General features: G+C 44.7%; 1 protein-coding gene across 9 annotated transcripts in view; it reads right to left on the bottom strand.

Annotated features, from left to right (window-relative positions):
- Positions 1-2355: 2355 nt before the first annotated feature.
- LOC106741312 (glycoprotein 3-alpha-L-fucosyltransferase A) overlaps positions 2356-15973 on the bottom strand; it is a 42352-nt gene continuing 28734 nt past the window's right edge. For 7 of the 9 annotated variants that reach the window (XM_014613142.1, XM_014613138.1, XM_014613144.1 and 4 more), the window contains 6 exons: positions 15565-15654; positions 13246-13437; positions 12473-12697; positions 12094-12282; positions 9930-10165; positions 2356-8368 (listed from right to left, as the gene is read on the bottom strand). In XM_014613142.1, the coding sequence (XP_014468628.1) occupies positions 8017-8368; positions 9930-10165; positions 12094-12282; positions 12473-12697; positions 13246-13437; positions 15565-15654 (1284 nt within the window). In that variant the 3' untranslated portion in view covers positions 2356-8016. The remainder of the gene's footprint in view (positions 8369-9929; positions 10166-12093; positions 12283-12472; positions 12698-13245; positions 13438-15564; positions 15655-15973) is intronic. The other 2 variants (XM_014613140.1, XM_014613146.1) reach the window with 2 other exon arrangements.

The following is a 15973-nucleotide window of genomic DNA, read 5'->3' as shown; positions in this document are numbered from 1 at the left end:
TCCATAATTATTTTGGGAAAAAAATTGAACCAGATCCCAATTAGATTTTCTAAAAACTTTTTTATATGGAAAAGAAATGCTGTTAAATCAATAGATTTTCCAACAGCACGCGCGATTGCGAATGAATCTTCTCGATTTCAATGGCGATACTATTAAAACTATTGAATTGAATATTGAACTAATACTTTAATTATTGTAACAATACATAATGTAGTAATTTGAATAATATTTGCCATTAACTCAAGAAGATTTGTTGCAATCGCGCTGCTGTTGGAAATCTTATTGATTCAACAGCATTTTTTCCTGTGTATGCGGGTAAGCCTTTAGCCTTTTGTCCCAAACGATAAAATCAAATATCTAACAGAGATCGTTTCCCGCGCCGCCAAAAGCCATAACAACGCTGAAATCTTTGGAATTGCGTCTGGTGGCGCTGGAAACGTTTTCTGCTGGAAAATACGTCACGATTCGGTGCTCGGGGCAACGATTTCAAGGCTTACCATTACACCTATTGTAAATCCGTACTTAGGCCCGGTTTGCACCAAACACCGATTGAGATAAACAACGATCAATTAACAGGATTGCAACGGGGAATTTCCAACTCCTCCTCTTTCTCAGTTTCTTCCGCAACTGAAATTTCAATTCGTGACCCCGTAAATCGTTAATCGTCGCTTCGAGTCCTTAATCGGGGTTCGATGCGACCAGGTTTTGGGGGTCTCGCGGTTAAGTAAATTTTCACGATATCGCGTGTTATCCCGGATATGAGATCCGGCTGATGTACGCTCCTCGAGGACACTATATCCGCGTACACGACGCGCGAGAGTCCAGCGGGGCTCTCTCGCTCGCACTCGTAACGCGCTTCCCCCGTCGCGTACGGGACAGCGCGACACGTGGAAGTCATCAAATCGTCCCGGCGCGCACGCCTGCATCTGTCAAGTTTCATTTGTTCCGCGCACCGCTATCAGTCGTTATTAACCGGCGAGGACTCACAGGATACACTCCGGTATTACGGAGCCGGAGCGCACATACACTTCCGAATCCGCGAGTCTCGTCGTGATTAAAGGCGCTTTCCCCGGCTCGCTCGTGTTTACCCCCTGACCTTTGCGGCAAAGTCGTCCTTCGCCGGCGGGCGGGGACATTTTTCGTCGGCCTCCGAATAGAATTTGCAAAATTCATGGAGAAAGGCACGCGCGAAAAATATATACGACGGCGACGAGAGAACGAGCACCATCGCGGCGGCGTCGGCGCGCGATCTTGATGTTACATAAATTACGGCGCTCCGACGAACCGACGAGCGCACCATCCCTTCTTCTTCTTCTTCTTGTCTTTTGAACACGTACGAATAAATGATTTCCCTCGTGTCCCTTCCCGACCGTCGGTCTCGCTCGAACAAACGACACACCGCCGTCTTTGTCACGTCGTTATATCATTGACATTGTCGCATGAATTCTTCATGTCGTGTGTATTTGCGAGCTGAAGAACGCCGACTCCCGCGACTCGTTTGCCGCGAAAAGTCGCGGAATATTAAGCCTCTGTTTCGCTGAGACGGCTGACGCGGAGATATTTTGACACTTTAAGGACCAACGCGATCGTTTATTCGTCAGAAATTTTTTTATAAATTTTCTACCAGTGTTAGAAAATTAACGAATGCTATATACTTGCAGTTTAAGTCGGTGTGAACAGAAAAATCTTATACTATTTTATAAACAATGACGTAAAGCTTCGAATTATTAATTATTGGAAATGGCCGTGTATAGAGACTTCCTTGATTAATAACTAAAAAAAATTGCGTCATTACCCGCAAAATGGTAAGAGACATTTTTCAAAACGACTTAATCTATACGTATACGGCGGCTGTTGTACCTAATGACAGATTCAAGGTTCGAAGTTCGAGATTTAATATACTGATGTCTATCTCTAAGTACAACAGCTGTCACATATGTATAAATTAGTCCTTTCTGAGCCAAAAAATCCTCTATCATTTTGTAAATAACCGCGCAAATTTTTGAGTTTTATCAGTGAAAAAAGTCTCCATACGTGGCCATGTTCAGTAATTAATAACTCAAAATTTGGCGTAGTTGTTTGCAAAATGGCAGAAAGCTTGTTTCATTCGCATTGATCTAAACTACAAATATATGTACGGATGGGACGACTTGCGTATATTCTATTATTATTATTAGACACCCCATATATTCCATTATTATATCAATTACGAGCCGTCGTGATTCTTCAATTTTTGTTCTGTTATAATTGATACAACTTATGTGTGTTTCCTTGGAAAGTTAAGCTATAAATTCATCGTTTCTTTCCTCGCTGCGATCTTCCTAGTTGAGAAAGGTGGTGAGAAATTCGGCAAAATTAAGAATAGCATTCGTCTTTATTCCTTGGGTCAAGAATGCGCGTAAACATCGACACGACTATACAAACACATACAACTCAGTGTGGCTGCGCTCGGTAGAACATCGCGGGACTTGAGAAATGCTCGGAGACACCGCTGCGATGCCTCTCGGGAACATTAAACAACATCATTAACATCATGAAAGAAAGACATTTCGACGCGGTATATCGGCTTTCGCGATCCGCCGCGTTAGTTTACGTTATGTACATACAAAAGAAAGGCGCGTACAAATTCTTACTTTAATTTAAACGTCGTTCGCCGAAACTGGACGAAGCAACTGAACCCCGACGACAATTTCACGGAAGCCGCAATTCGCGCAATTCCCGCCAATCGCATCGTGATGATGACCTTTCGCGCGCTCGAGACGATTGGATAAGGAATGAGGGGCCGAGTCACACGGAAAAACGTAAGCGGTAAGACGCTAAGCAGCAGGCAAATTGACCAATCACAGTCGATTGCCCGACCGTAACGAGAATGATAATCGAGTATGGTAGGAGTTGGTCAATTTGCTCACCGCTTAAATCTTATGCTGGGTTTACAACGACGGGGTAAGAGTATGTAGTAAGCTAATTCGCCAATTGGATTCTTACAGTCCGAAAATAATCGACTGTAGCTGGTCAATTTGCTCACTGCTTACGTCTTATCGAATATTCTTACCAATAAGCTTCACTGCTTACGTTCTTACATGTGCCTAAGAACTTTCGCATACGAATTGCCATAACCTAAAACACAAAACGTTAATTTCGATGAAAGAACCGATCGGAATGTTGCGTCTTGAGATTTGTGTACTCTAGAAGAGAGGATAGAACACACTCTCTCCCTCTCCGACGATAAATCTGATCGTAAGCGGGAGTAACTAGGATTCGATTGGTTAAAATCCTAGTTACACCGTCACTTCCATCTTCCTCTAGATTACCGAATCTAAAGGAATATCCCAATCGGTGCCTCGGCTGAAAAGATTTACGTATCCTACGTCTGCGGTTACGGCGATTCGCGTGCGAGAGGCCCGATCGTGTCAAGTTCCCGTCGCGTTTCAACTGCAAGAGATGGATGATGATGTGCGCGTGGACGTAAACGGTTGAGACACGACACTTTTTTTTTGATTAAATCCTCACGATCTCACTATGGCACTGAATCGTGACTCTCTGACTGCGGGCTCCGTCCCGATGAAAAATAATAAGCGCGCCTCCGCGAGATAGAACGAGCCACGTTCTGACTGACTGACGTCACACGACTTTATCTACATGTCTCTCCGAGTCCGAATGCATCACCTGCCGTCGCGATCGACACATTTAATATTACACATACATCGGTGTGACACGACGTGCCCCTCTCTCTCTCTCTCTCTCTTACCGTTTTCTCGCTTTCGTCGTTACCTCTTTCTCCCCCCTCTTTTACACACAATAATATCATGACACATTCGTACACGCTACTATTTACAAATCATCGTGCTATCTATAGATTGACAACGAGCAATCACCGAGAGAGTAGTAAATAGTAACACTTCGTATTTATTACTGAGTCCAGGGCGGGCGAAAATATCGGTCGAGGTCGCTCGAGGAACCGCGCGCACAATCTCGTGGAGTCGTGGACACTCGGACACGTTCCTCAGCTTCTTCCGCTTCTTCTTTGTTGTACGATTCGGGAATATATTTATTTATCACGTACATGTACACCACTCGCCACGGGGACGTGCCACTTCGATATCGAGCGTTATTCTCTCACGCCCCTTGTGATGCCTACGTATCTACATTTCGGTACTTATTCGGTACTAGGCTGGCCGCTCGGATCAAGATTTCGTCGTCGTCGGCGTATACGTTTGCACACGCCGTAGAGCAGCACCAATCGTTACAAGCAGCACCAATCGTTAATAAACGCGAAAATGCGGCCGGGAGGATCGGCGAAGCCCCTCGGGAACGGCTTCGCCGGTTCTGTCCCATATTTCTTTTCCTTCCTTATTTTTTGATTGATTCTTCAAACATGCGTAACTTAACGTCCGACCTTATCGCTTATCGTGGAAATTTAGATTGGAACAATTTCTCGTAACGTAAAGAGTAACTAACGAATCGTCGACTCGATGTAACAGTCTCGCGAAATAACATAAATATGCTCATTCATTTCGCACGGCTAAACTACGGATCGACTTCAATTCATTCGGACGACAGTCACTGAAGCGCGCCGATTGGTGTAAAGTAAATTGCAATCCGCCAAAGTAACACACGCGTGTATAAATATATCTAAAAACATAACGATGTATCGACACAAATATCACTCGGGCACTCCGGTGGAAAGGAAACGGTTGTCGAATTACTTGAGATATGCGCGGTCTTCTCGGTGTCGATCTGCATGATCGCGTCCGGCTGATTATTTAATTAGTTCATTATCTAGATAACTATAGTTGCAGCTTGTGCGCACTGTGAGTAATTTTATAATGTAGGAACCGTTCGAGAGCGGTGACCGTGTGAGCCGCCGCCTCGAAGTGACTCGATTGTGATTTTGCGTGTCTCTCTCTCTCTCTCTCTCTCTCTCTCGTGCGTTTTGAATACATTTTTTGCGCCCCGCTCTTACTCGCCGGTGCTTCTGTCTCGCTGTCCTCAGGACCAAAAATTCGTCCAGGCTTGAGCTACGTTTGAGCTGGACTAGTGTTCACAACGGCAAGGTCGTTGTTCGCGAATAGCCACACAGAGTACGAACGTACGAATTGCGTGCCGCGCGCGCGACGCGTCGGCCGCTCGCTCGCGCGCGCGCTGCCAATTTAACGAGTCGAAGATTGACTCTCGAATGCGAAAGAAAATCTAGTAGGAATTATATTCACGAACAGGTACTCACTGCGTGTGTAATAACTACACCGTCGTAAATTATTCGAAAATACCTCACTGAGCTTATATGCGCCTCTGACTAGATTCATGCGTACCTCGAAAATCCCCGACGGAAATGACATGCTTATTATAAATGGCGAGATTCGCTGCGCACTCCGCTCTGCCGGAACGGAAAAAAAAAAAGAAGAAGAAGAACTGTCAAGCGCTTCTCGTAAAAATTCACGTGAGCTTGTAATGAGCAATATTTGATTGGCTGGTCGATGTAAATCCCACGCAGCTCGGTATAAATGCACTTCTCGTCCGCGAATTAAATAATTTATGTGGTTTTCGCGAGAACACACGCATTCACACAGATGCAAATTACTTGAGAGATCTCGTGCGCTGATCCGACGTCCCGTTCAGCGTCGGGTTTGAAAAAGAAAGAGGGAATTTATCCGCGATTCCGCGGGGAAATGTAATAACGTCTCGCGTTGATTTCGCGAATGCGCCGTGCGAGCGCGACGTAAGACATGCACGATTATTGTCGGGGAAAGTAAAGCTCACTGGGAATTTCTACACACGCGAGGTTACGTGAATGCGCACGAATCTCTTTCTCCGCGTCTACAACGTCTAACGATGAGATCTTCTCGCAGAACTCGCAAGAAGAAACAATAATATTTAAATACTGAACAGTACGATAACGCCGCATAAAACTTAGTTTCATGCTGTGCTCGCTATTGCTACCAAAAAGCGGCGATCATCTCTCTCTCTCTCTCTCTCTTCCTCCAATTGAAGCTCAAATATCCTCAGGATTTATATTTAAACGCCACTAATAAACGCGTATTGCATGATTCGCGCTCGAGTATAGTCGCCACGCTTTTTCCCTAAAGTACACACGGTCGATCTCACGCAGCTTCCTCCTTTGTCGAGAGCCGCAATCCTTTATACAACATCCGCCCGAAATCCACCGACTGTCCTTCCAGCCGCAGCTTTCGCGACAAATTTTTGCAATCGATTGTAATATCTAACAACAAAAAAGCATCCAACGAATCGCTCTTCCTCTCGAATTCATCGCGTTCGGCGTTATAGATATCTTCTATTGAACAATGATAAACCCAAACTCAAAGGCCCATCTCTCGGGATAAAATCGAGAATGAAATCAATCGAAGAACCGAGATTTCGTTTATTCTTATTATATACAAGCTCCGGCTCGATTCCAGCCGGAAATCATCAACTTTCGACGCTAATTCCGCGAATGCCGGTGGCCCGGATCGTTTAAACAGTTAATCTTTAGTTGGTCTTTCTTAGTTGGTCCTCTAGAATATGTCATTGTCCGCGCTACAATTGAAAGATCACTCGGTGGCTCGGGGATCATCATTACCGTATATACACCGACTCGCACTCCCGACGCACGTTTCGTGGCAGATGCAATACTGATTCTCGCCTCGAATTCGCGCCACGTGCGCCTTCCCGGATCGGATCCGAACGAACGGACGAAACTAGGAGCCAGGTGACTCTCCGTCGTGCTAAATGTGCGCAGAGAATTGAGTTTTCAACAAGGAAAGAAGTTCGGTTGAATCAACCATGACAATGAACAAATCGAATGCGTCTCGATCGAAGGGGAAAAAAAAACAAACCCCGGAGTTCTTAGCCCTAAGAACCGAACTTGGTTCACACGGAGGAAATATTGTAGTACGAATCACCACGAAAGTTTTTAACGTTGGACCACATCGGAATTTATAACTGAAATTATGATGCAATATTGAGTAAATGCGCTTCATTGTAAACGACAAATTATAACACATAATAATTTCAGTCATAATTCCGGTACGAGCGTAGCCAAATTTCGCGGTAATTATTCCCGCAATATTTCCTCCGTGCGACAAGAGCCATAAATTCTGTTGTCTTCGAAAACACCGGAACCGCGTTCGATTCGTTCACCGTCACGCATCGGCCTTTCTTCTCCGTGTGGACGAACGAACGCGTAATTGCACCTGTTCCCGTGATCACGCGCTAGCTACATCACTCCCTGACATCATCCCCACTTACAGTCTCCTCAAGCTCTAACGAAACATCACACCGCACTCGTCACCGAAGAGTATTTTCTCACCGCGCGACCCCGCGCGAGCCTGCCACGGCTGTCCACGCGGGCTCACCCCTCGTGTTTCTCGCCTGAGCTGCCCGTCCGAAAAAGAAATGTATACGAAACGTTATCTTGGAAGATTCGACAATTAGGCACACAGACTGCCCTTCCTCGAGAAACAAAGAAGAGAAGAGAAAAGAGTACCACCGCGCGAGGTGCGAACTCCCCGGAGGATCCTCGCCGCCTCGAAGGCAACCCCGCAGCATTTCGCTAGGATCGCATTTGCGCGGGAATCGCACACAGTCTCACACGCACTCCGAGTCGCGCTCTCGGCCCTCTCGGAGGTAAACGAGAGCGGAGGATGTATCGCGTCTCTCCTCTCCCGGAGAGGACTCATCAACGCACCTCCTCCCCGGGCGGCTCGAGTGGCTTCGCGAAACGAGGACGCGCCGTCCAGCTCTCGGATGCGCGTCATCTCGCTCTCGTGGACGCGAGCGCGCTCCCTTCACGTTGCTGTCCGCCCCTTCCCCTCCCCATCGGCAATATTCTATCATGGAAGAATCGGAATCGTTTCTCTTTTTCTTTCTTTTCTCCTTTCCGTGGAAATTGAGCAACGTGTCGGGCGGACTCACGCGCGCGCGCACGTACGCGCACGCGACGCACGTACGCGCGCGCACGGAACTCCCCGTTTAACCGCCGGAAGAGCCTCTTACGAACGTTTCCCAGGGGCCGGCCGCTCTTCAGGTGTTGCGGAAATTCTGGGAGCGCGCGAGGTCGTGCTCGCGCCACGAGCTGGTCGTGCACACGCCCTCGCCCCGCCACCACTCGTTCACGTCCTTATAGTACTTAGGCGGACGGTCGTCGTGCAGCATCGCGCACATCCGGCACCAGAAGTACGTGTTGATGAACTCGCCGGTGCCCTTCCAGCGGAAGTACGAGTTGTACAGCTCGTCGTCGCGGTCCAGCCGGTGCAGGTACTCGGCCAGCTCCCTCGGCGACTCGAACTCGTCCACGTGGATGTAGGAGCGGTACGGCGCGCTGTGCGCGTAGTCCGTCGGGTGGGCGCCCATCACGATCGGCAGGACGTTGTGCCTGTGTTTGTTTTTTTTTTTNNTTTTTTTTTTTTTTTTTTCCGGACAGAGAGAAAGAGGCAGACCGATAATTCTTGATGAGGGCGGTAATTAGACCGGGAGCGGTCGCAGGCGAGTCGCCCGCCCGGTCGATCCGAGACGGCTCGCCTATCGGGATCTTAATTAAATCCGCGCGAATCGCACGCGTTCCTGTCCGCGCAGCCGAGGGAGATTATTAGGTAACGCGCAGTTGGCACGCGACCGCCGAGATGCCGCGGAATCGCCGGGTCGCCGACCTCCCGCAGAAGAGAACGTTCGGTCGAACATTCGGCCGGCCGTTTCGTTCGCGAAGTTAACGATCTGACGAATAATTACGGCGATAAGTGGGAAACACGTGAGAAGCAAACCCTGTCACAAGTCTGTTAAAACGTTTGCCCGTGTCGTGTAATACGTTCTCCACTACGCGTAGAAAAAGATCCACCGCGTACGAGTAAATGTTATTCGTTTTCGAGTATCTTGTAAGTTTAAATATCCGCTAATGTATTGTAAATCCATCATAAGCAAGATTGATTTAAAATCTATTCTGAATTCTAATAAGTTTAATATCTTAATATGGTCAATTAAGAGTATTGAATTAAAACAAACTTCGGTTTCGATTCGGATGAAGCGAACTCAACTTTTCCTCGATAAAGTTTATAATATTCTCGGAGAGGGAACAAATCCTCCTCTTGAGCGGGATGAGCCGTTCGCAAATTTAGGATGAGTATATTTTAAGATTATCATTATGAAAAAATATTCTTGGTTGAAGAGAATTATTACTTTTAGAAGAATGAAGAAAACTGAATTATCGCTTTCCTCAACAATATAATGATATTTTTCTCCGTGTACGTATCGTACTCTCGTCTCTATAAGCGATACTATATTATCGGTTTTCTTTTTTTTATGTAAAAAGAGAAATTTTTCCATATATATATAAACAAATAAATAAATCGAATGAGGTCTGTTTGTTTAAGCTGAACTAATGCTGCATCGGAACTTCGTTCCTTTTCTCTTCAACGCTACACAGTCAAAAACATTTTGTGCTAAATTCAGCCCTCGTTAGAATGTTTACGTTACATTTTTAACATGTCCGTATGTTAATTTGACATATTGTGTTTATGTTATCTCAATATATTTCGTGTCGAGTCGATATTCAACATATGTTAAAATATCAGCACATTTCGTATTTCACTGTCGACCAACATATTACGAATGTTAATTTTGTGTGAACTTTCGGCATAATATTGGTGTTATTTTTCAACATACACACCTTCCTTTAAATTAGCACAGAAATTTGCGTGGACCGTCCGGGACGATGCGAAACGCGTTAAATTTAGCAGAAAATCTTTCACTGTGTAGATTATACACTCGTTTCGCTCTAACGGCTCTAAAAGCAAAAAATGCGGTCTAGTTCGGCTAAAACGAAAAAAACTTATAGCGGCAGCCGGCTCGTGAAAAGGTTAAAATATCGCGGCCGGTAATCCGCGGCCGGAATTCGCGTGGGTCGGCGAGAAAGCAAGCGAGAAGCATCACCGAGTGCGTACCCGAGTCCGTTGACGAAGAACTTCTCCGTGATGTAGTCCCTGCAGTTGGAGTTCTCGAACGCGAGGTAGAACTTGTAGTCCTCGTCGAGCATGTCGAAGCAGGTCTGCGACTGCGAGCGCGGACAGCGCAAGCTGCCGCACGCGCCGTAGATGTCCACCTGGATGTATTTCGAGAGCTCCCGGGCGTAATGCATGCGTTGATTTCGGGGATGGCAGTTGGAAACGAACCAGGCGACCTGATTGAACAGCAAGAGCGGAAGAGCGCGAGCGGTCAGAAGGTTCGATTACGTTCGTCCTCGTGTGCGCGACGGACGCGGCAAAAGCGAGCGTCAATCTATCTTTGTTTCCCGTTGGATGTTGAATAAAGATAGAATGACGTTCGCGTCGTTGCGAGCGTTAAGTGACACCTGCCCAAAAGTAAGTTGCGCCGCCGCAAAAACGCGCGGGTCCCCGCGGATGGACATCGGATTGTGCGATGGTTCCCAATTTGTCACACAGAAGAAAATATTAGATTCAGGTAAATAATTAATTAATTAATTATTTACTCCAATATTTGTTAGCAAGGTTTTATTTGGACTTAAGTAGCTTTACTCCGATGAAGTAAATATTTTACTTGCACTGATAAAGAAAGCTGTTGGATCTGCAAAATCAGCGATCGCCCTCGTTCAAAGAAATATGTCCGCCCAACAAATTATGTATTGGCGCAACAATATGTTGCGTTGATATAGTTGCTGACCAAATCGCAATCGTTTACTCAACCGGTAACTCATTAGAAGAGTTATACAATATTTTCAGCGGACTAAACTTTGGGTTTAAAAACATGGTGTCCATTTAAGCAAAATTTCGTTGGTTTAGCTACATTTTTTTTCTCAGTGTGCAAACAATTTATTTGGAAAATATTTTATTTGGATCAAATAAATATTTCCTGAGGAATATTGGAGGATAAATTATTTACTTGGATCTAGCATTTTCTTTTCTGTTCTGGTAAAATGAAACGATTCGACTGGGACGATGCAGAGGTTCGTTCGTTTTTTAATCAATTCCTCCCTCAGAAATTCCAGGATTTCTACGGGCACAGGATCGTACAACTATCGGAGAGACAGCAAGTAATTGAACAAAACAGCGCATATTTAATTAATTGATTGTGTATTTTAAAATAAATAAACATTACATGTATATTTTGATTAAAAAGCGCAACGGACTTTTGCATCAACAAAATCTTCCCATGTCGTTGTAATTTGATGAAGAAATATAGTGTATGCGAAATGCGGCGGATCATAAATCAAAGCGGCGCATGTAATGTTGTATCGCAAATTATAACGACATAAAATAGAATTATTTCATTTCACCTGAAAAGTCCGCAATTATTTATTGCACAATCCAATATGCGACTCACGATTCTCCGGGGCAAATCTTTCTTCGAGAGTCTTCTCAATTTTCTTATTCCTTATATTATTTTTATTTTTCCACTTGCGTCGCGTACACTGAAAAAAAAATACTTAAAAATTTATTTGTGAGATGTAAGATTTACTTCACGGAAATTTCGTCTTATTTCTGTGAAATAAATCTTGTATCCCACAAATCAAATTTTAAGTACTTTTTCCTTAGAGTAAAGCGATATATCTATATTCCCGTTGCTAGTCGCCAGTACTCTTATTTCACAGAAAGAAGAGACGTCACTCCAGTTGACGACGAGGAATAATTTTAAGTTCGCGACAAGAATATTTATCGTGCATAGAGAAAAAGGTTTCTTTAGATTTAGTATTTCTATTTATTCGACTAAAATCTGTTTCGCTGAAACAACATGTACGAAATATTATTTGTCCGAGTACAAATTTTATTGTCTCATTCAAGAAAACTCGATTATTTAACAGAAAGAACGCTATTATTGGAAACAATATCATTTAACCGAATCAAATATTATTCGGTTACAATAAATATGTGAAACGAAGCAAATCATTTCTTTGTAAGAAAATTATCTTTCGTCCCGAGCAAACTTTTTAATCAAGATAAAGATACATATTCGTTGAAGAATCTAACAATCGTACTTATTGATCGAAACGCATGCCAATGATGACATTTGTTTGGATGCGGTGAAATTTGCCAAATCTGAAGAAATCTTTTTCTCAGTATGGCGACTCCCGATTGACTCCCCTCGCCTTACCTTCTTCGTCTTGTTGGCCGCGTAGTTAAACGTTTGCGGGATCTGCGTGACACTGGCGTCGTAATATTGCCACCTCTCGTAGGGTGCCACTATGTCGCTGTCACGTCGATATGTGGCTGTCCAGTTGATAAGGGCGTTCTTCACACTCTGCGTGTGGTAAGGGCATTCTAAAAAATACAGCATCCACACCTGCGAAAAATCAGCGGGTTTTTCAGCGTGTCGTCGCCGGATCGACAACGGATCCTCTTTTCGTCTGTCTGTCGCGCGCGATATGAACGTAGCTTTACGATCAGCGGAAAGCCGATCATCGGAGCGAAAGCGACGTGATTTCTCCCGCCCCGTAGAACGTAGAGATATTAATCATTGTTGCATCGCGTACCTGATTGTGCGGCCGTCGTCCCACGTGCGTGATGTAATCCTTAAATAGAATGAGATCGGCCTCGTCCGGATTGTCGCGGACGATCGTGCAGGTATTCACCGGGCAGCGCTGCTGGAAGAAAATGTCAGGACCGGCTTTGGCCTCGGACATACCATGAGGAACCATTATCTTCTTCAGAGGATGCTCGCCGCTCGTTCTATTGTAGTCGGGCGGCACGAACATCAGCTGCAACGATAGTTACGACATTAGTACACCGTTACCTTACCGAATGGTTTAATCGAATATTTCAGCATTAAAGATCACCGCCCATTCCGCGTATCAGATGTCCGAAGAAACCCTGAGAAACCCGTTCACTTGACTCGAGCGAAATTCTTGCCCGGGCAAACAAACGCTTTGGTTGTGAGAATCAAATTTTGATTTTTACAATTAAAATATTTGCTACTTGTCAACTAAATGGGCTCCTCAGTGTACAGTTAAAAAATAAAACAAAAAATAAAATAGCCACAAATCATCTTCGTTGTGATTCGTGTGTAAAATTACAGGGACGCCTTTCCTCCGTGAAATATTCGGCGAGAGGCGAAATTTTCTGTTAACGTTAAACACTTCGAAAGTGCAAAATTCGTGAACGTCGAGCTTTAGTTTTAACTCGGACAATTTGGATGATCAATTTTCAGTTTCAATTTGGCGATAAAATACTGATGTAAGAAAAAGGTCGTTTGTGGTCCGACTCGTGCAAGTTGGTGCAAATGTTCGTACGACTGCACGATTATTACCTGATTCGTCACGCGATCATCGTAAGCGTTCTCCTCCGGCCACAATTGAGCCAGCCTTCGGCCGGTACTGCGGGCTTTTATCGCCGGATAAGGTCTCCTGGACCCTCCTTTCATGTACCAAGGCCTTCGCGACGGATCCAACGAGTCTATCGCGTTCTCGCCGAAGTTGGCGGTTCCATTTACATTCGATACCTTTCAACGAGAAAGAGACGTGCGTAAGCGAAAATCAAGCGATCGGTGGATCCTTACATCGCACTGCCAGTCGTCGCAGCAACTGATGAAACGATATCGCCACGCGCGCTACGCTACCGTCACCTGTTCCCGTGGTACGCTAATTTAGCGAGCAACATCGCGTCCAATTAATTTTATAATGCTCCGCGACATCGATAATGACGCACCGGTGTCAATAACCGAGTCGACCTATATCTTGTGCACGCTACTCGTAGCACTTAAGTAATCGCATGTATGCTTATCTGAGACTCGTCCGAAATGAATCTGACAAGGCGAAATTAATTCGGTGATTAGATACGGTTCGAAATTGCTCTGTATTTTGTCTGACCAAAAAAGAAAGATGGATTTTAACGAGCCTGTCGAAGCTGGGGCACGAATTTGTTTTAATGCTCTTAAATATTAATATATTATCAATATTAATATGACTCGTGGAAGGATAACGTTTATCTTGGCTGTATGTTAACACACGTGCCGGATAATTCTCACAGTTCACGTGCGCGGAAAATAAATCTTCCAGCCGGGTGAATCCTTTAATTTCCCGAATTTTATGTAATCCTCCGTTATAAACGTTCCTGAATTTTTTTTTTTTTTAGATTTGAATCCGAATTTTCCGCACGTGAGCTGGGGAATTATCCGGCACGTGTGTTGACATGCGGCCAAAATAAACTTCATCCTCCCGCAGATATATCAACACCTTGACTGACGGAAACGCAATACTGCGTTCGCAAAAAGTGGCCCAAATTGCCGCAATATTGCGTTTTTATATTTCCGGTAGCGCGATATTTCTAAAAGCCACTCAAGGTTTTCGGAGTCGCCTTATTCAGTGGTGAACTTAAAAATTCAAAATGGCTGGACGTAATACGACCGACCTGACATTGAGAAAAATATATTTACCTCGTATTCGTAAACAGTGACCTAAAAAACTTCTAAATATAGAATTTTAATGACATTGCTTGACTCTTGAAAATTCATTTTTTGCTTAAGCACTTTTGCGAAATTCAGCTTATCAGAATGAAGAGGCTAATATTGATAGTATATTAATATTTAATTAGCATTAATATACAACCGTGTTTCAACTTCGACAGGCTCATTAAAAAGTTTCTCTTTTTAAATTCTTCCTTACGCTCGATTACGCCATCGTTACGCTTGGCCAGTCACACATGAAAATAGTTTCTGTATTATCTACCTTTCGTACTACTTGCTCGGCAAAATTGTAAATGCATGCGACTAATTGAGCGATAGCTGATGCCAAGCGTGGTATTGTGCGTGCGTGAAACACAAAAGCGTCGTTTGTCCCGCCATGTATTTTCGTCCGATGTAACAAACACGTAACAGCGAAATAGTATGAAATCTCAATGGAAGGCCTTCTCATCCCCGATTGAACTGATTGAAAGATAAGTCGATATCTCGCTACAGGCAGCTGAGCTATTAAAGCTATCCTAACCGTATACCGTGTGACATGAGAGTTCTCTATCGTCTAGATACGGTAAAATATGAGTCGCCCGTGCAACTTCTCTTCTACCGATTAGCCGGAAGCGCCGGATACTCAGCGGAATAAACAAGTTATTATATAGTGTTCCGAATAAGCTCCGTCGGGTCCTACGAAATATCTGGACAAACTGATAACTGTATCTCCGAAACTCATTTAAATTCACCGATATCGGGGCATCGTTTCCGCTTAATTTACTCCCGACGGCCGAAGTTCGTGAACATTGTTATTATTCATATTTTATTCGGAACATTACAGCAACACTCGCTACCGCACACTTGACCATAGATCGCAGAATGTTAGCGCTGCCGGTGAGTCAGCCGGTAAAGAGGAGGTCGCGAAGTTCACGAAGGGAACGTTCGCTCCGTACTTGGAGGAAGGCGCGAGAAGAACAAGCGAGGGACGACACACGGGAAAAGCATGATCGCTATTACCAGACAGGATCACATCGGATTCTCTCGGAATGCGTCCGAGAGAATATCATGTTGATTCGATCGATCACTTTTCCTTTCCCTCTGCAATACTTTTCCGTGCACACGTCGTCCTTGTCTTTCTTTTTTTAGTGATTAATAATTCACGCTACGGTCTAATGACTGTACCTCGGACGGAAGTCTGTTCTTCACTCGCTCCCGAGTGCGTAATACTCGCATGGTCGGCTTCTTCGATTTCAAAGGCCAATCGGGTTTCATCTGCGAGCGAAATTTATCTTTTATTCCCTTAGCCATCAACTATTTTGACGTCATTTGCACCGCTTACGCCGCGCGTTTCCCTCTTTCTCTCGGCCTTTATTGTACTAATCCCGAGAAAAACCTATTCGCACGGTTGCAATATCACCGATATTCACGATAAAACGACAAATTTGACGGCGGATTTTCTATTCAATGTGTCAAACTCCGCGATATCGAACGACTGGATATTACGTCGGCAAAAAGTTCACGTTAATATACGCGTCGCGAGATAATACTTAATGATTGACACGTCGCGCGTCCCCTCCCCCCCCCCCCCCCC

This window comes from Dinoponera quadriceps, unplaced genomic scaffold (genome assembly GCF_001313825.1).
Source record: "Dinoponera quadriceps isolate SergipeBrazil2010 unplaced genomic scaffold, ASM131382v1 scaffold405, whole genome shotgun sequence".
Lineage (NCBI taxonomy): Eukaryota > Metazoa > Arthropoda > Insecta > Hymenoptera > Formicidae > Dinoponera > Dinoponera quadriceps.
The sequence above is the reverse complement of the archived record's forward strand: the minus strand, read 5'-3'. Positions and strand labels throughout refer to the sequence as shown.